Source organism: Cydia splendana, chromosome 1, assembly GCF_910591565.1.
Source record: "Cydia splendana chromosome 1, ilCydSple1.2, whole genome shotgun sequence".
Classification (NCBI taxonomy): Eukaryota; Metazoa; Arthropoda; class Insecta; order Lepidoptera; family Tortricidae; genus Cydia; species Cydia splendana.
Genome location: NC_085960.1, coordinates 31,307,444 through 31,329,240, shown reverse-complemented (window position 1 = coordinate 31,329,240; position 21,797 = coordinate 31,307,444). Strand labels below are relative to the sequence as shown.

Here is a 21,797-nt window from a genome sequence, read left to right as displayed (position 1 = left end):
CTTCGTACCAGATCCGTACCATACTCGTTCTGGTGACAGCCAAGATTCAATCTTGGGGCCTTTCCTTTTTGGAATAATGGTCAATGACCTGCCCTCGGTTATCCATAACGCTCGTTGTCTACTCTACGCTGACGATCTTAAATTGGTATATTGAGTTGAGAAGGAGGAGGATTGTAAGTTGCTGCAGGAGGATGTTTCATCTCTGTTCCAATGGAGTCGTGATAACAAACTGACTTTCAATGCGGCTAAGTGTCAAGTGTGTAGTTTTAATCAAGCCCTATTTCCTACACATGCTCAATTTTTTCTTGGACCTGAGCCAATAGACTCTTAGATCAATAGACTCTTGTAATAACAAGAGTCGTAATAATAAGATCTTGCGGTCATATTCGATACGCGGCTAACATTTCACGACCATATCAAAGCACTTGGTACTGTAGCTTCAGTAGATTAGGCTTTGTCACTTGCAACGTCAAATAATTCCATGACCCTTGCCCCATAAAAGTTTTTTACAATGTTCTAGTCAGAAGCAAGTCGGAGGCGTCAGCATTAGCCTGGATCCCTTACGAGTCAACGTACATTCTACTATTGGAAAAGGTCCAAAAGAATTTCCTTAGGATGTATTACCAAAAAATATTTATTTTAGGAACCCTGGGCTTCATTTCTTTGGAGGTGAGGCACAACTTAAGCCTACTACTTTTAGCTTGTTGGGCTTTTCGTGGAGACTCTGGCTGCCTTGAACTAGTAGAGAGGCTTGTAAGACTTTTTGTACCGGACATTAGAAATATAACCCTTAGGCTTCTCCTGGTGCATCTCCTGTTGACTCATGAGTGCTTGAGATTTTGCGAGTTTATGGAGCTACGGTGGATGGATTGGCAGTCGAGTGTATTTGGATGTTAATTTTAAATTAAAGTATGTAGTTTCTCAGTGTGTTGGTGACAAGACTGATGTAGTGCTGTGTAATCATTAAATAAATAAACAGTACAAGAAATACGTCTTCAATCACGTAAATTGTGCTTGACAATCGCTACAAGCTAGGTGGTAAATCATAAGTCGCGATTGTCAAGCCGGAGTATTTGTTAAGTCGGCTTGATCGTCTGCACCGCGCTTAAGACACGTGATTTCAATGTTGTTCATTATATTAATGGTGTTAATTTTCGTTAACTGAAGTTTTTTTATTGCGATTTCATAAGTTTGTTTCATTACCCTCCACTGATAAAATTACCATCCATGCCCATTTCATTACCAGCGCGTAGTTCATTACCACCAGTCTTATTAAAAGAAAAGGAATAAGGTTACGAAGGTGCCTTTAGCATAAAAGTGTCAATAAATGAATCCACAATGCATGAAAACCCAAAAATTTACCATTTAAAAGAAAATTTACAAATCGAGAGAACATCACCGATTTGCACGAAATGAGAGAACGACCCTAAAATGCTTCAAGAGGGCTCTCTTTACCTATATACTTACTTTACTCTTTGGACTGACGTTCCAACAAATGTCAACGGAGATATTAATAAAACACCACTAAACTACCCGAAATTAGTCTTGTCTATAAAAATTTTCGGGGAAGACAAAGAAATTGCAGCTACCCGTTAAAGTTTAATGTTTATTGTACACGGTACAACTGCTGACGTTTCAGCTGGTGCAACTCAGCTGAAACGTCGGAATTAAAGGTAAAAACAATGAAATTATATCGCGGTAGACCCGTTGGTGTAATTAAATATGTGTACAATACGCGAGAGTTTAAAGTGTGATACTATTATTGTTTGCCAACGATGTGGTATTAAAAAAATTACACAAATCTCCGACTTTTCCTGATTGTTATAACGTCCAATCGAAATAACCATTTTCGCTTCAATTGCAAACCATTACATTTTTGCAAAGAAACTCATCACATACATAAAATTTCTCAACATACCCGAATCTAAATCCGTAGCACTGATAGTAACAACAGAAGTGCCGATAGGAACGTCCTCAGGGATCTCATTGGAGAAGCTCATGGGGTCGAAGACCGGCGCGTTGTCATTGAGGTCCACCACGTTGATGTACACCGTCACGGTGCCCGAGAGCGAGGGCCGACCATTGTCCACGGCCTGAGTTACCAGGATATAGTGCTGCGTCTGGAAAATGGAAGATTGAAGCTTAAATAAAGGTGCAGGTTAAGGTTGGTTTTAGGTTTAACTGTGGGGGATAAGCAGTGGACAAAACCTGTGCGAAAACCAATAGGTATTCAGTGTAAACTCCATATAACGTCACTTAATATAACGATTCACTCCCTATAACGTCGACATTTGTTGGCTTTAGTTGCTTTACTTTCATATTAATTTCTCTCTGTATAACGAAAACTCTCTATAGCGTCAAAAAACGTCCAGTCCCTTGAGTGTACACTAAGTTACTTACTATAGAGTTTACACTGTATTATCATTGTTCAGGTCTGATAGTTACCTAAGTAACTATAGATTTGGAAAATGGCCAATACTACTATTAAAGCTAGTAATAAAACAATGCAAGCTGCGTGTTTAAAATGGCTCAAATGCTTCAAATTCCGAATAACGAAGCACAAGCTACAGAAGCGCGTGATGTCAAAAACTAAAATTCCGAAAATTCTCAGCATAATTGTCTCTAATATTTTTGAAGGCTTTTTAAATTTAAGTAGTTAAGATCTTTGTTGTTATGTGGTTTTCGAATTAAATGTTGCATTTAAGTAGTTTAAGCATAAACAAACACCAGAGTTAGTATAATTTGCTAGAACCAAGTATAAAAATGGAATGGCCACAACATACGATACGGTATGGTATGGTATTGCGGTATTACATGGTGTTGTGACTGACATAACGTGACGCCGTGCAATTTACAACGTGATTTGTAAATATTGACGAAACGACATCGTAACGTCCAGTTGTATTTTACCCATAACCGGCATAACACCATAAATGTGGACAATTACAAGTATTTAATAGCGTAATTTATATCAAAAACCACACAGCAATAAAGCGCTGCTGTAACATTTCACGGACGTCGCTGGCATTCAGATTTCCACTGTTTACTTTTTCAACATCTCATTTTACCTATAAATACCGTTGTAAAAGCAACCTTGCCCTATGCAAAATAAAGTACATTTCTAAATAACGCAAAAGTGAGATATGAGGTCGAGAAAGTAATGTCGATTTTTCATTATACATAGTACGACACCGAAACCTCCCAGCTATGACAAGCTCCTTCATTCTCGGATCGTGAACTGAGTTGGCCGTTTAAAAAACGGTTCGTGCTCGCGGAATCCGGCTCGCGGATGTTTTGCAGACGGCTGCTTTGTCTGACATTGTTTGAGCCTTAATTTCGATGGTGGATCGAGCGGGCAAATGCCGAATATGATGCGCGACGGGAAAAAACTGTACCTGGATGAAATTAGCAGCTCTCTAGCGGGGTACGCGGAATTGGCGGGCGGTCGACAGAACGAGTGTACCCCGAATTGTTTTTATTAATTAGCGAGCTTGGCCGACTTGATGAGTCTCCGGCGACGGCTCGGCCGCGCCGCGACTTGCGCCCTTGCGGCCCGCGCGCTCCAGCGCCGAGAAAGGCCAACTGACGAAACGTGGAGATAAATTTAACAAACAATGGAACGAGTTTTTTAGTGTTTCAATAGTAACTATTAAAATATTCTAGAAGTATCCTTTTTGTTGAAAGTCGGGTTTGTAAGTCAGTCTGACGGGCGGATAACTTATTTTGCGATACGTTTCAAGGCATCTGCGTTTCAATAGGTGATTATATCTAATTAAACACAGACGGCTCTTTACGATAGCTGGATAATGAGAAGAGATTCTTTGATGGCAACTTATTGTATGAGGTATACGTTATAGAGCTCTTATTGATACCGCGCGTTAAGATATAGCGTTTATCAGGCCTATTCGGATTTCGAGATAATCACAAGATCTTGAGACGATTTAGAGATCAACTAGATCTACATTAGATATCGACTAGATGTGACTTGGATATCTAAGTCATAACTTGTCGAAATCGTTCAAGAGGACCTCCAGAATCGCGGAAACGTTAAATTTGACATACTTATCTATCTTACAAATATCTTTAAATTAATATCCGTAATCGTAACTTGTTGAAGTCTAGTAGAAATCTAATTCATTTTCCGAATCGAGCCGTATATCTAAACGCGCGGTACCTATCTGAAAGTGAGATAAGAGTGGCCATAATAACGCCTGCTGGACGAATATGGAAATAGGATATTAAATTAGCGCATTAATAGTACTTAGTACTTGTATATTTAACAATAAGTGCAGTCAAAACAATGACTATATATGTGATCTGAATGAAATCATCATAAAATATGCAGTCTTAAAAATATCAATATAAAATGCGACGTCGATGTCGTTTGGATATACAACAGGTCCAGGAGCGGCAACCTGTCCAGTTAGTGTTGTTCAATTTTAAACGCTGTGGCTATGGAAGTAAACGTCAAAATTGTGTACAGTTTTATGAATCTATTTTATACATGGTGAATTAAAACACGCTCGGGGGCATGGACGTCCTTCGTTTCCGAATTGCCTACGCGCAGGGGTTTACGCATCGTGCAATATATTTTTTATAAACTTTTTTTACTTTTATACCCAAAAGGCATACCGGCAAATAGCTCGGGTAATGTTTTACGAGGTAATTGTGCGGTTTCAAGTAGGAAAAACAAAATAATATATAGGTATATTTTTAACTTGTCTTATTATATTAATGGCATTTTTGTATTTAGGTATGCATCCCTCATAGAGCGGCTATGGCAAATGTTACAGGTAAGAACTTTGAATCGGTTTGAAATACGTCAAACTATGATAATATGGTATTCTTCTAATATAAGTAATATGTAAGAATTTAAATAAAGTTGTATTTATATAATTATAACTAAATAAAAAGCTGGTGAGTTTATACCTCTCGCGTCGAATGTCGATCCCTTCCCTACCTACTCGTACTTTTGTAGCTCCCAATTATCGTGCAATTTTATATGGAGGTATTTAAGTACTTATTTATTCTATTAAGAATCATTTATATACATTCCAACTTACATACGTTCCATTTATACATTTTATAATGAACAAGTGCATAAGAACTGATCAAAAGCAAATGCGACAGGCTTTTGTCCGACATATCTGTGCTACTTATACATCACGTCCAATATAAGTTGTCCGGTCAACGCCCTCTTGTAGATCTATGCTTAGATAATTCTTTGGACCGCAATAAGCCTCGAGCGGAGACTAAATCAGACATGTGTACTTTAAAAATAAACTTTTAAGTGTCTAGGTACTCGTAGTAATAATAGGTACATAATGAGTATTTTAGCGTTCGAATTTGCGGGACGTGTGAAGTATTTTTAGCCGAGAAATGCTACGACCGATTTGTGTTATGTTGATGTAAAAATGTTTTGTATCAATCTTGCTGCTTCGAAACGTCGAGTAGCTTAGACTTTGAGTATTTAGTAACTGGAGACGCCGTGGCTGTCATTTTCTGTACAAAACAGTCTGCCGATTTTTGCGGGGGAGGGGCACGTCAAATGTATGGCTATTTGTACATGATTTGTACGTAACGTACAAATAGCCATGTCAGATAAACGTCGGTCCATACAAAAGTTTGCACAGTTGTGCAAGGTTTTCGGCAGAGGGGTAAGCTCTTAAAGGCGACTCCGGTTATTAAATGCTCTAAGAGCTTAGGTCATACTATCCGAAATTTACTCTGATTTTTTAAGAAAAGTCTTTTTCGTTCTATTTATTCGTGCCCACCGTGTTTTATAACTATTTCAATCTATATATTTATTATATTGCAACGACTAGCGACCCGCCCCGCCTTCGCATGGGTTACAAAAAACCATAATAAGCTTTCCTCAAGAATCATTCTATTAATAGATGACCGCACGATTGAAAACCGCATGCAAATCCGTTCAGTACCTAGTTTTTGAGTTTATCACGAACATACAGACAGACAGACGCGGCGGAGGATTATGTTTTATAAAGTGTAGTGAAATGTGTCAAAATGTGATGCACCATAAACTCTTAATTCGTGCTTAATTCTCACTAAACTTATTTATTATATGTAGATTTGCCATCTAAGTTTCATATCAAAAATATTTGAAATAACTTTTGAAAGTTAGTATTTACATAATGGTACCTAGATAAGTATGTAACTTCTGTACATTCCGTGGTTCTCAGGAGTAATAAAATTAATTAAAAGCCATTAGTACAACACTCAAGTTAGTGCTTGATTGGAAAATAGGCTTTATTTTCACCGTTACTATTTTATGGGCCTTACCTACTCTTTTAATAGTCTCTTCCTTATCTCCCCATTGACACTAAACTTTTAATTGCCAACAATATCCCTTGGGCGTTGTGATATAGAACTTGTCTATGTTGGAATAATAATGCTTCTGCATTTACGTGCATATAAAAATAAGGAAGATATTGCTCATTCATTATGAGTTATAAACGTATTTATAAAGGATGAAATAGCTGTTTAGGAACATTAAAACATTGGATTTCTGCATAAAAACGATTATAAAAATGTTTTTAGAATTGCTAGTAAAGATATTAAATTTTGAAAATACGACACAGATTACTGGGTGATTTTGGGGTTGTGATCCTGAATGTTAAAAATGTGTGAAGATGGTCATAATAAACAGATTTCCCACCAAACCACAAAATCGCGAAAATAAATCTAATGTACAGTAGTACACCCTTGACGACCCGAAGTAGACGAAACGTATGGGCTCAGGAGTATATTTTATTCACGATTTTCATATCGGTGCCATGGGAAACTTTGTACTTTTGATCAACGCTGTATTTACTTTTTCCCACAAAATGCGACAGAACTTCACAGAACCGAAAATGTCAAAAGTATCCACCAAATATATACCTACAAAATCATTGTCCGAGTACCTAGATTGCTCTCCGTTGAGGGCCTAACGATCGTAAAGCATGGCGGCCAAGCGACTCTCCCGACGTATACTTATCACCCCTGTTCACGATTTTCCGGGTTATTTATCAATCAGACTTGACCGTAACTTAAGTGTTTTACGTTCCCTAAAGTGGACAATTTATTGATACCGTTTATGATTTAATTCGGTGCGGCCAGTTAATGTTGACAAGCTTTATTTTCATTGTTAATTACTGACGCATTCCGGGCTAAAGTGTTGTGTTAATTACAATATACCAGTAGTAGCGAGAGATAAAATAAATAGGGTGTAGGTACTGCGGACGGACATGCGATACGGTTATTTATTGGCAACAAATAATCGAAAGCGGGAGCGGAATCAATCAGGCCACTGGAGGCATGTAAGGGCGAGTTCTCGTGTACTCATTTGCAAATATACCAATAAAAATCCTTCGCAAAATGTCAAGGTTCTTGAAGTCCTCAAGCGGTATTTCGCTTGAGTGCGAATACTTTGCATGGTAATCACTTAATTTATTATAAAATGTGTTTAATTGAACATTTGGTCTGTCTTTACGGTCGCTGCACCTTTTACGCTGTCCTTTATCTTACTACTTTTGTTAATTGAGAATAAACATGGCTACTCAATTGTCTGGTTGGATCTTGTTTTAATTTGCTAATTATTTGTTTATTTTATGTACGTTTTAATAAGACGTTTGAATTCGCGGAGATCATTTAGCGCCGATTTTAATTCTCATTTCTGTGGAAGACTACCATTTTAGGTGGTCATGGTTTTCTTTTGCGTAGCTAGGCAGTGGATTTTTTTCGCGTTTTTTGCCTACGTTCTCAAGACATTGAAACAATTTTAGAGTGACTAAATCATAAAAAAGATCGAATAACATATTTACAGCGAATCCACTACGACAAAAGCCCCGCAGGATTGCAAGCCACATGGGCGGATCTACAAACATTGTTCAAGCGTGCGTAGCGTGGCCATGCGCCTTGGGAGGGTCGATCTATATTTGAACTTAAACACCCTTTTTTAAAACATGTGATACATACCACTATGAAACTGCTTCACAACAATCTGCCCCTTTAAGCTAAATGGCGATATCTCAAAAACAAATGATCTTGAGAATGGCACCTTCAGATAAATAATTTAAGGTACATGTTTGCATTCAATTTTCATTTGAGATATCGCTATTTAGAAGAGGGGACTTACGGCTCGATTCGGGAAATGAATTAGAGATTAACTAGATACGATATAGCAAAGATATGTGACGTTTCATGGCAAAAGGTACCTTATGGCGGCTGGCGCCGCGATTCGGGAAATGAATTAGAGATTTACTACGAGTAGATATGAAATAGTAAAGATAATATATATTATCTTTACTATATCGTATCAAGTTAATCTTTCATTCATTTCCCGAATCGCGCCATTAGTTTATCTCTTCATAGCTGAACCTAGCCGTGAGCGTAAATTAGCCGGCTCGGAGTAGTGGACTCATGAGCTGACGCTGATGAGCATGTAAGTGACCTGGGCATTGGAGCATAAAAGTCGAAGACCAATGTGTTACTAACCTCTTCATAGTCCAGCCTGGCAGTAAGCGTGAACACGCCAGTCTGCGGGTTCAGCGAGAACACGTCATTGGCCCAATCGCTGATGAGCGTGTACGTGAGCTGGGCGTTCGGCCCCGCGTCCAGGTCGTAGGCCGCCACCGTGCCCACGATGGAGCCCCGGGCGGCGTTCTCCAGGATGTCGAAGGAATATGCGCTCTCCTTGAATACGGGCGGGTTGTCATTGGAGTCCGTCACCTTAACAAGTACAAAGTCCATTCAATCACGTTTGAGATTTGCTGGCAATTCTCAGAAGATATTTAAATCTTTTCCTATGCTTCTATTAATTTCCTGTCCTAATTTTATGGAGTTTCAGCTAATTAATGACCAGTTGATGAATTATTTTTAGTTTGCTATTGGTGTTTTTACCCTGACTGGTTTGAGCGTACTGAGTACCACAGGACTGTCGGCCCTGTCCGAACAGTTTCACGTCCCCAAAGGGCCACATTGTGTTTATTATTCCGCCCGTCGGAGGAGTCACACTTGTCGAGACAGCCGCTCGCTGAGCTCACTCCTTACGATTGCTATTCAAATAAGTTCTGTAGCGAAAAGTCTTATGAGCGCTATATGATTTAATATTTGCGCATAGGCAACTAATTACTATATTTGGCTCAAATTGTTGCTTACATACATTTAAACTTAACTTGTTTTATAAGAAGTAACAATAAGTATAACTTCTTTAATATCAGCAGCATTGATTTCGCTTCTGAACTTTGTTGCGAAAAGTTTCTTTGTGTGTAATTTATATACATTTCTGTAACTGAATTACTGTAATAAATTATAAATTGCATATTAAAACCAACTTTGTCTAAATAAACTCACCTGCACAACCACAGTGACATCAGTAAATTGCACTCCATCGTCAGCTCTGATCACGACTTGGTATTCCGAAATGGTCTCCCTATCCAAAGGATCCTTCAGCGTCAGAACGCCTGAGTTTGGATCCAGTGTAAAGGGAGTATGCTCCTCCGACAGGATGCCATACGTGATGGTTCCGATGGTGTCCGGGTCTTCCGCGATTATTGTGGCCACCAGTTGCCCTGGCGCCAAGTCCTCCGAGGCGAAATACGCCGGCGGAATGTTTTTGAACACCGGGGGACTGTCATTTTTATCCAAGATCACGACCTCGACCTGAAATAAAAAAAAAAGTATCGTGAATAGATTGAATAATGGACCCTTGTCAAGTTGGAAATTTTTAGGTAGATGTAAACTAAATGCCAACTTATGGGAATCAGATTTAGTAGGTATATGCGGTAAAAAATGATGAAATGCCTTTTTAACCAATGGAAACTTTATTACAGGTTTATTGTACCTTCACTCTCACATGCCAACACTATTTATCTATAACTTCATTTGTTGACAATAAATATTATAAAAGATAAGGTGCATTTTTAAATAAACTTAAATGCTATTTAATCAACTCCCAATACAATGTCTTTTAAAGTTAAACAAAGTGAAATCGTAATAAAGCATTTAAACATGTCTGGACTGCCACAAAACCGTCTCAGAAGAAGGCTGGTGATGTTTTATTCATAAGATTGGCACAAAATCGGCCAATTTAACACAATATAAGAACACAAACCAAATTAATAATTCTAAAAATGCAGCCAGCGAGCGGCTGTCTCGACAAGTGTGACTCCTCCGACGGGCGGAATAATAAACACAATGTGGCCCTTTGGGGACGTGAAACTGTTCGGCAGGGCCGACAGTCCTGTGGGACTCAGTACGCTCAAACCAGTCAGGGTAAAAACACCAAAACTACGGAAATGTTGCACCTAATCCACGAGACAATACAAGCTATGTCAATGCCATAAGGTGTTCGACACATGACACATCCCGAGTCGTGAATTTTCTCTGTGCGAACCACTACTTATATGGTTGCAAATTGCAACAATGCAGTTAGGCGGTACAAAAAACAACACTATGTATGCAAAGCTTAACAACCATTAATGCGCACTTTGTGTGTTTTGAGACTGTTCAAACTCATCCGCCACAAATAAAAACCGTTTAGATATTTTAAAGATTATCTTGAAAGGCTAATCGCTGTAACTAAACTAAATAGTTAGATCGAATTCATAATGCATAATTTTATTATTTATTTATAATCGAAACCCGATGTTCACTGGATTAATGTATCATACTCAGGGATCTTCGGAACCTGCCTAAATTATTGTTGCTTTTTTGTTGCTCCACGAGTACCTTGTCCGGGCCTGAGATGAATTGCATAATTTAATGATTTCGGGTGTCGTTAAAGAACTGAATTGAAAGAAAATCAAGAAGAAATTGAGCAGGAGCGCTCTCGGCTTTCCTATCTGTGGTCCTATGCATTCATCAATATGATTAATGAACTTGTTTCTCTTACGTTATTTTTTGTGTCCATTTTGTTTCATACATCATTTCTTTTGTTATACCAGAGGTGATACCTACTGCGGTTTTTATGAAAGAGTTTTGCAATGAATTGAGGTTTCATTATCCAAAATTTAACACTTTGAAATTTGATTTGTATCTCTTATCAGTTTTAGCAATTTAAATAACTGTAGGTAAACATGCCAGAAACCTTTTATACAAAACTCCTGAGCATGACTTACTAGATAAAACTATCTTCATATTCTTACACAAAAAATAGTGACTTGATTTTATTGATCCGTCCAAAGGTAACGGTCGTTGTTTAATTCTCATTGCCTGCGATGCATCAGAGAGATAAGATTAATAAAGTCAAAAGCGAGCTTTACAAACGCAGCCGGTGGACGTTTACAAAAAGCCATTCGGAACAAACTCGACAAGTCAACAAAGGAACAGAGGAGTAAAAGACCAAGACGCTAGCATTTCGTCATCTGTGAGTAGATCGGTGCTTCGGACTCGAAGAATTTTGGGCACAATGATCGGGGCCGTCACAGATAAGAGCGCGATTGTGGAGAGTTCCGTGCCCTCGGAGGACGCGCGCCGCATTTGTTATGATGACTCAATCTTTTCATTGTAGGGTAGAGTCGAACGACTCAATAGGTACCTACAGGAATGCTCTTGACGCCTACGTAACGTAACAGAAGCAGCAATTAACGCTGATTGTCCGATCCCACGTCTTTACAAAATAATTTGAAATGTGTTAATAAAATTTGTTGTCCGGAGAAAGTATGAGAAACTGTTGGAACTATTGTGGTGATTTTATTGATATTTCTTTTTATTAGTGTTTTGATGGGGAAATTAAACTTATATGCTCTTTATTGGTAGTTAAAACTTTAAAATAAGAGACGCCTGGCGTGGTGCCACACAACGCTTATAATATTAAACAAAAAAGATTTATCATGAACAAAAAGCGTCCGTATAGGTCGTGGTATGCTAGAGGACCCCCTGCCGCTCATGTTTGAAGTAATCGATTAAGGGAAGAGAAATGACAGAACGTCGGCTTAGAGGGATCATCGATTAGTCAAGTTTCGATAATTGATTATGCTCCGCTACTAGATTAATAAGACCTTATGAGCGTTTTCATGTAGTGCACCATTCATATGATTAATTTAAAGATCTATTAGGACAGAGTAACAACGATCATACTAGGTAAGCCTATTAAATCTTCCTATAAAAACATACCTATTTTTACATTCGCCGTTTTTTTAATCAACGGACATCGACCCTGTCTCGTAACCAAAAAAACTTTCCTCCCATGTTCGTTTGTAAATTCTTTTTGGAAGTAATTTTAGGAACATCAATCATTAAAATCGTTTACTCCGGAAATTTCACCGGCAATCCTTTACAGCCACATGTCTGCTCCATTTCTTGAATGCAATTTATATTACACCTTGCGATAGAAATAATATTGTGGTATGGAATGTTGAAGGAAAATCAAGATTAATTACTGCCACCTCTATAATTCACCTGCTATATCTTTTTGCACATTTTTGTCTCCATCAACATTAAATTCTGGCTAGGTATAACTGCAAAATTACTGCTAGGATATTATTGCTTCTAACAAAGCAAAACTAAAATATGCCTCCGTATCAATCACTTCATTTCCACGTCGGAGAATATTCCGTACGTTTTTGTGTTTACGTGAAAAATGCCCACACTTATCATTCCAATCGGTTACCGACCACAAGCGAGCTTAACCCTCACCATGAATTTTAATTACGCGGCTTCAAACGCTAGCGACTGCGTTAACTCAAAACGCAGTGCATTTCGCTTGCACCAATGCCAGTTACGAGAGAGATGCATTGTGAATGTGACTTATAAGTGTGATGAATCAAAGTCCTTCGTACAATCAATTACTTTTATTTTACTCCAACTTCTTACTTCAACACTCTTTAACAATATTTAGTTAACAAGCCGTAACCTTCGTGCTACACGTTACTGGTTCAAGCGCCAAGCGAGAATGATCCCTCCATCCCATGGTAAGTTACATTTTATACTTTTTCCTCATTAGAATTGGCGGGTAGGAGAGAAGGGTCATTTTCGCGACTACCCACAGATTAATTAACAAATATTCGTGTAAACACAAATCACATTTTTAATCACTACCCACTGAATGCCATAAGTTTAACATAACTCACGCAAAATAATTATAATTTATTCTTGAAATCTTATGAAATATCACATAAGTCTGTATCTTTAGGTATTTAAATTAAAGTAAACAAACAATTTGTACTTTTTCGGGTAGTTACAACATTTATTGGTTAACCAACCAAATACGAAACCACCTGGATCTGTCCCTGAACGACCTGCCTTTAACCTACATTTTTTGATTGGTAGATTTTGTTTACCTTTATTTAAATACCTAAAGATACAGAGTATAGTTTACGTAGTCGCTAGCCAATATGTCAGAGTCATATTCATGGTAAGGATACTTTTGCTTAAATGCAGGTGCAGTAGGTATATAAGATACTACCCGAACGTTACCATCATACTATTAGAAAAATCTGAACCTTTAGATTATGTTTTTTTTTTGTAATTTCTGCTAGAACTCTTTCGATTCTAATACGAGAGAACAGGGTATCCTAAAATTTCCAAATTTAATAAATCTAGCCACATTCCATTGTTCTGAAAGAGTCGATTGAAAAGCCATGATAATGCAAAACCCTGCACGTGTGCATAGCGCACGGGACGCCGACAGATATGGTGGCAACGTTTAGGCCCCCTTTATGTTATGACAGGTCGCAAATGCATTCCAACTTAACAGATTCAGACTAACAAATTGACTAAAAGAATAGACACTCCGAGTCCAGCCAAGAGTTCTGTGGTACTGGTCTACTTGAGTCGATCGCTCGGTAAACCAAAACCATGTTATGTTTTACAGGGCCCTGCGCCCGCATAGCGCGCGGGACGCCGACGGATATGGTGGCATCGTTTAGGCCCAGTCTAGGTTAAGTCAGCTCTTGCACTTGGCATTCAAACTTAATAGTTTCAGACCAACAAATTGACTTTAGAGAGGACACTCTAAATCTATAGTTCGTTTTTTAGCATTAGAAAGAACTTGAAAGAAGGTAAGCGATCTTAACATGTCTTTTAATTGAAAAACGCTTTTTAAAAATCAATGACTATTACTTATGAAAGCAGAAGAATATAAATGATCGTATTAGATTCATAATTGTTACATATTTGCCGTAACTTATTTTTGAAATGTCTTTATCAATTAAAAGACACATCAACTTTGTTTACCTTATTTCTAATGCTAAAAAAACGAACTATAGCCAAGAGTTCTGTAATACTGGTCTTCTTGAGTCGATCGCTCGGTAAACCATGTTATGTTTCACAGGGCCCTGCGCTCGCATAGCGCGCGGGACGCCGACGGATATGGTGGCATCGTTTAGACCCGCTCTGTGTTTAGACCGCTCGTGACTGCGCGCGGCCCGCTATACCCCCGGGACTCGTTACAAATTATGTTATGCCTAAAGATTAGTTGCCGGAGCGATAGGGAACGGGGAGATATTTGGATGCGCGGTTTTATCTGAAGATCGTTTAATATTAGAACTAATTTTATTGAGTCAGATGTCTTAATGTCCAAGCATAAACTCGTACTTATGTCATATATACTTGCTGCGTATACTAAAATTAAAGTATTCTCTGTCGTCATTGTTACTTGTATCTGTCCCAAGGTAGGTACTTGTTATCATTATTTTCCAGCGTTTTTATTCACATCCAAATTATTTTAAATATCGAAATGATAATCATTATTAATTGACCACAAGTACCTATACATACTACAAATGTATAGTAATATTTTATTTTTTATAAACATTTTTATTTATAAACCTAAACAAAATACGTTTTATGCTATGCATATTTTGGTTGGAACCTAAAAAGCACGTTTAAATGGAACTATGCGCCTAACTGCCGTCTGTTGCCTTTCTAACCAAAACCGACGTAAGATTTGCCTAAAGCGGGCCTGTTACGACCGTTTCGTATGAGAATCGGTGTTCTTGCATCATAGACTGTTTGCCACAGACACCGCATAAAGCGTTTACCAGGACTCGTGGTCACCTCGCCGCACATACATATATAAACGACACGACGCACCTAGAAATGGAATGACTGACTCGTCAGTCAGTTACAAGCTGCAACATTTTGTACCATAACAGCCAGTAGTTAACCCTAAAACTAAATTTTGCTGATAATTTTTTGTAGTAAGTATAGGTCATAAATCTTCAATTAAATAAGTCGAACTAGTGTAGAGAAAGAATAAGAACTTTTTTGGTTCCTGTAAATTTACAAACACTTAGATTATTATTTCGGTGTCTGACTTTTCGTACATGAGTTTATGAAGTTTATGGCAGCACTAGACTAGTTAATAATTATTAATGTGGGGTGACCACCACTCGTCTATCTTCTAACTTAAATATACTTAATAGCAGGCCGTAATTTCAGGTTTTAGGTTAGGTTTCGTTCATGTCGTCTCGGATATGGGTGAATATGGTATCGATGTATTCAGTGTAATGCCCTGAATACAAATATATGAGATGACAAGCGCGAAAGTGGTGGGGGTAGTTTCTGTGGCGTCATAAAGTCTGCCGTACAAACTTTTTTTTAAGTTTCTTTTAAACATACCATGTGGGGTACCAAATGAAAGGGCATTGTGAATAGATCACAAATATATAACATACTGTAACATTTTCAATACTTGGTCTAACAAATTATTAGAAAACGTTCAAAAATTTCACAATCCACTGTTGACTTTCAAGTGCTCTAAACTGAAAATGGCTGAATGGATTAGTCTAAAATACACACCAAATGACTGTGAATATTCTCTATATAATGTTAAAAAATAATTAACCAGATATATCAAAAAATAAGAAAAGTACATCAAGTTGAAAAAGTATAATTATCTGTTACATTAAACTGCAACTATTATTAAAACAAACAAAAAACCCGACTGTTAAAATCGATTTCTAGAAGACTTTTCTTTCGTTGGCCGGGCCACTATAAAGCAATGTTGTGTCAAAAATGTGAGCTTTCATGGCAATTAATAATGTGTGACATAGCTGTCAGAGCTGTGCTACTGTCATACGGCTAAAATTCAATATGTTTCATCGAGTAAGTAAATGATCTGCGTCTCGCATTAGCATCGCAACGCCCACTCGGCTATCGCATCCCCGCAAATATATGTAAAATATGCACAAAGAACCCCGGATAAAGTGCAGCGATACTGCGACGCAATTTGCATCGCTCGGGGCCGGCGAATATTCGGCGATATCATGGACCAACAAAACAAGAAGACTGGCAGTATCAGTCCGTGAACGGGAGTTATTTTGTCCAAAAGTTCTAAGTGTCGAATAAAATGCATGGAACTGAACTAGGCGAACTAACTCAATTTCCACTCAATTGACGGCGCTGCGGAATTCGAACCCGAGAACAGAGGTCTATTCGCCGAATATAATGTATGGAACTGAGTTATCGTAACCTGAGTATTGGAGGAATGTGATTTTGTATATACGTTGTCGGTCTTCTTCTTTTATTTGTCCATGGCGATATGTTTGAAATAGCGAGAAACGTCACCCGTTTTGGGAATTCTGGGGGATGTAAATGATGGTACCGGGGATGCTAATGACGGTGTGAGGTGATGAATGACCTGTAGCTAACGGTTTCGGTGTTTTGAGGTTTAATGTGTAAATTCGGAAGTTTTGGCGTCTGTACGTGATTACATTGGTGCCTGTGTCTGTTACAGGTTTTTTTTATTAGAGAAATATACTATATACTTTCAGGATAAAAAAGTTGTTACAGCGCTTTCCTAGCTTTGAGCACGTTTTATAGATGTGTATGATATTAACATACCTAATTTAGGGAGTTCTAATACCTGCTACTTTTAGTGCTAAAACACAATAAGGGAAGGTTGTCTCTTGGAGATCTAGTTTATTTCATTAAACATACTAAACAGAAATATAGAGGTATGGCTAGCACCCTAATAAGTTGGAACCTTAAGTTCCAGCATGTTTTAAAGTTCATGCGTGCCAGACCTGTAGGAAATAGGTACTTACAATAACATAAAATTCCATACAATTAAATTTAAATATGTATTTATGCAAGCATTTGACATTAAGTGGCACAAAAAGGGTATCAAAGTGTTTTAACCACAATAATCACTGGAAATTTGAACAATTTCCCAAACAATTTAAGGATTGCGTGAATTGGAAAGTTGTTTTACGTGCCGTATGATTTCGCTGCATATTTTATCAAGTCCCGTATTCCTAATGGGTATACCACCCAAAAGCGGTGTATGGGTACCTACCAGTGTAACATGCGATCGAATAAGGTGAGTTGATGGACGAGTAGGTATTTCACCCGGGTGACAGACTAGTTACCCGTCATTTTCTAACTATATTCGTCAGAGCACGGGTAGTCTATCTCGCGGGCGAGATACTGTGTTCTATCAATTGAGGTACGTATGCTTGCCCGATTCTGGCAAAAAATTCTATCCTATCCTTGATTGCCTTACACGCCTATATAGAGACATTTACCTACTGAGAGTCAGTACTCTCAAGTTCCTTATCCAGAAGTTCAGTAACTGTACTGAACTATCTCATGATATCTGCTGAATCAAGCTTATATGAACATCTTTAGTACCAATTCGCTATGCCATACCAAATTAATATTTGTATGTAATCAGTCTGCTGACGGCAATTAAACTATTATCTTTTTTTAAGAAAATCATTTCCTTTTCATTGTCGAAAAGTTTCTGATTGCAAAAAAAGTCATTCTGGTTTGCATTATTATATTATATGTATATCATTCAACTCGCCTTTACTATCTTAGCAATTGGAACAGCGCCGCAAAACGCCGCAGTTAGCGTATGGGTCGCACGCGAACACAATTTCGCCTAAATTCGCAACCTCGGGCGCCCGAGCCTATTATTGCGTGATCGATACTATAATTTTATAATAACAGAGTTATTTTTATTTCACGATGGTGGTAAACAAGTGTACGGCCTACCTGAACCACCGTAACAGATGCACTAGTACGCATGTGAAAACTAATTAAACGGCAATAACTGTAACCCTCGGAGGCAACACAGCCCATCTTGGCATCTTCAGAAACTCTAGCAATATTCTTCAACTACGTACTTACGTAGCGCCTATCGAGAACCACGTTCGACGTGTTGCCTCCCTGTCGCACTTACGTACGAATCTACAAGTGTGACAGAGGCAACACGTCGAACGTCACTTTATAAAAGTACAAACACAAATGTACAAATACAAATGTTACAACGTAACAAATTAACGACAACATCGCGTGCTCTCAAGAAGTTGAAGACTACTTTCCTATATTAGCTATGCAAAACAGTGGGCCAATCAGTTAGGAGAATAACCCATGCAACAGTTGGTTAGTTTGCTAATATGCATATAAAATCCCTTAGTAATCTGAGAGACATGTAAACGATATAGACTGTCAATTTCTGTAAAAACTTGGTCTCTTTTCCATTAATGTACCTACATCTACGTAGATAGAAAAGCACACGCCTCTTATTTTGCCTATGGATTTGAATTTCGTGACGTCATCTAGTAAAGTCTCTAAAATATATTAAGCCCGTCATTGTCAGCAACGTGTCTTATAAAAGTTATAAAATACTCAAGACCTTAAAGCCTAATAGTTAAAACAATGATGAATGAAGGGAATGCTACTTTGTATGGAAGTCAGTATTGACTTTTTGACTTTTCTCTGGTAATCAAAGCTGGCGCACAACCCTACAAAGAACCGCACAGGAATAAGAATTCTACTACCTTGTAAATAAAGTTCGAATTCAAACCCAGTGCCATGATCAGCAGACCACGTTGCATGTACCCGAGCCTCGTAATACCAATTCTATTGCCTGCTAAATAAAGTTCAAAATCAATACAATGCCATGACAAGACCACATCATATCCTTTCCCGGTTTTCCAGGGCCCTTAATATCAATTCTATTATCTTCTTCATAAGATTCAGAGTGCCACGGCAAGCTGAACTCCTTGCCTATACCCTTCCTTGCCTGAGGCTCGTGCGCTTTCCCAGAATGACAAAATTGGTACATTCTTAAACTGAATTTTACGCAAAATTGATACTTTATTTGTCGATATCAGATAAATGCGTAATAACTGTGCTTGGAATATTTTAGCACGCAAATTACAGTGATTTAAAATCAGTAGGCTGTTGACATTATAACATTTCAGTCAAATAGTCGTAGTTAGAAATTGTTGCATTTTTCAGCTTTCTGAATGAAACTGAAAAATAAGTAGCTCTTATGTCTACCAGTTTTTTTGTGGAATCCATGTACTGGTGTCCCTCTAGTCTAGGTAACTATACAACTAGGTTTTGTCAAATAAATACATAACAAGTATATACGTACCAAATTTGACCTGATCAAATTAAATTAAAATTTCTTTATTAAAGACAACATAATGCTCCATAAAATATTCTACCTAATAGAGCAAAATTTAATAGGCCAAGATATACACCATGTAAATTACAAAAAATATCACTTAACAAGGGTCAGAGGTGTTCCAAGCATTGTTTAGCGCAAATTAAACACAAAACGAGACAAGGAACAAAAATAAAGCAAAGATAACAACTGAAATGAATAGCGGAAACAATCTAACAGTTTGCCGTAAACAATATTCGCCGTCCAACTGTTATTCCACATTTAGCTGAATCTTACACTCAGGTGACCGGTATAAAGCGCCCCCCGATTACGACTAAATATTATAATTGTAAAGGGCAGTTTTACTCTGGTTTAATTGACTATTTGTGCGCTTGCAAACACGAATATGCGGCAAATAAATGAAGTACACGAACGAAAATCACGACCGCTGAATTTTTCAACGTCGCGCGCGCATCGCGATCGAGTCCGGCGCAGCGGCGACCACAAAGCGGGGACGATTAACGAACTGGGACCAAATAAACCATATCATTTTATTACGTAATGTTTATTCATTCATTTCAATGATAAACTTGGCTAAATTGTTCATAATTACTACCCTAATTAGCGGGCCCTTTTCTTGTAGGTACTTACTGGTAGACTTTTGGGGCAACGATTAGTGTGTTTAATAATGTGCAAATGTGCACCATTATGATTTTATAACAAGATAATTAAAAATAAAATGTGTAAGTATATTTGCTCAAAAAGACGCGCAAGATGAGAGAGAGAGAGCTTCCTGGAACATCTGAAATAAACATGGAATATGTTAGGTAGGTACCTATAGGGAGTGTAGGAGGGTTTATAAAGACAAAATGTAGATCTATGAGAAAATGAGTTTTCCAAGCCTAACTTGGAAAACTCATTTTCTCCATGATTTTATGCAAAAAACTCCAATTCTTCTGAACTTCTAGAATAGAATAGAATATTAAAATCCGTAATAAAATAAATGTTAGTTATTGTATTGTAGGTAAGTACCTACACGACTTTGAATTTGCAATTTACAACCAATAACAACAATAGACAGCCAATAAGCACGTACACCATAAGCTCTACAAATTACACACGGCTTTTTACGAAAATTTGTAGCCACGTCTTCGCCTCATCACCAGTCACAACAAAAATAATAGCAATAACAAAAGAATTAACACGCCCGCCAAATCGCAGGTGGTTCTAACGATTTATCGGTACGCGATACGTCCGATAATGACCGGCCACTTCTGTCGCAACACACCGATTTCGGAGTGCCCGTCGGTCATCTAACGATGGAGCGATAATTAAGATCGGAGCATTATTTACGCCCGCAGCGTCCCGACTGAGTCGGTCACGACTTTTTCCGACTCGACCCGACTATTGTGCCCCGTGTTTAGTTTGGCTAGCCGCTTTCCGCACGGCCGATTTACACGCTCAACTATAGATACGATTTGTCTGTCAGATAAAGATAAGTGTATTGAACCCGAGCCGACGTCAGATCATTTTTTAGGTACATTCTTCGGATTCGTAGGCGCTTAATTATAAAGAATGAGTTGGACAGTAATTGGGTAGCGACTAGATAAGTCATGTTTGCATTTTTAATCGACATAAGTACCTACATTTAATTATACCTAATTTATCAGAACTATTTACCTATTTACCTATTATTTTTATAAATACCTACGTACCTACCTATAGTGTAAAAAACTTTAAGAATATTTGTAGGTACAATTTCTTATGATTTTGAAGAGATATAGAAAATATGTAAGTACCTAATATAAGTATCATTACTTTCCATACCTAGGCATTTTCGCAGGTGTAGGTAGGTATTATGGTTGGCTTTTATCCACGTGATAAAATAAGTGTCACTTTTTAACAGCACGCGATTGAAAAAGACTGACACTGTCATGGCACATTCAATACCTATCTAATGTATGTATGTACCACGTACCTACCTACTACATACAATACATACATTATGGTTTGTTAACTAGCGTAAACTATTAAAATGATATTGATTATTCTTCAGCACGGGAATGTTAGACAAATCATCTGACGCAGTTAGTTATATGTGGTTTCTCTAGATGTAAATAAAGTAGCAGACATACCTACCTAGATGGTGTCGAGCCACAGACATACAATTAAATAGAAGTCGCGTACAGCGCGACTTTTGTGTAAGCATACCGTGCCATGGTTCCATGATAATTTCAACGATAAGTAAAAAACTCTAACGAAGTCACTTATGAATGTATGCTATATGACAGAGATAGGGGTTTTTAATGAGCTATTACATAAATATTAACCGATTCATTTTTAACCGGTTAACATTTTTGATCAATTTAGATTTTTTATCAGCATATTTATTTAACTGACTAGATCAAAATAAAATTTAATGATAATTAAAGATTAAATCAGAAAAAATATT

The 21,797-nt window shown here is 37.8% G+C and overlaps 2 protein-coding genes across 2 annotated transcripts in view; both read right to left on the bottom strand.

Moving 5' to 3' along the window:
• LOC134793230 (lysine-specific demethylase 5-like) overlaps window positions 1-21,797 on the bottom strand; it is a 317,932-nt gene that overhangs the window by 105,729 nt on the left and 190,406 nt on the right. The gene's annotated exons all lie outside the window — the stretch shown is intronic.
• The window catches only part of LOC134793350 (cadherin-related tumor suppressor), a 153,548-nt gene that overhangs the window by 18,108 nt on the left and 113,643 nt on the right, over window positions 1-21,797 (bottom strand). The window contains exons 2-4 of the mRNA XM_063764908.1: window positions 9,355-9,663; window positions 8,497-8,730; window positions 1,919-2,120 (exon numbers count right to left, since the gene is read on the bottom strand). Coding sequence (XP_063620978.1) covers window positions 1,919-2,120; window positions 8,497-8,730; window positions 9,355-9,663 — 745 coding nt within the window. The remainder of the gene's footprint in view (window positions 1-1,918; window positions 2,121-8,496; window positions 8,731-9,354; window positions 9,664-21,797) is intronic.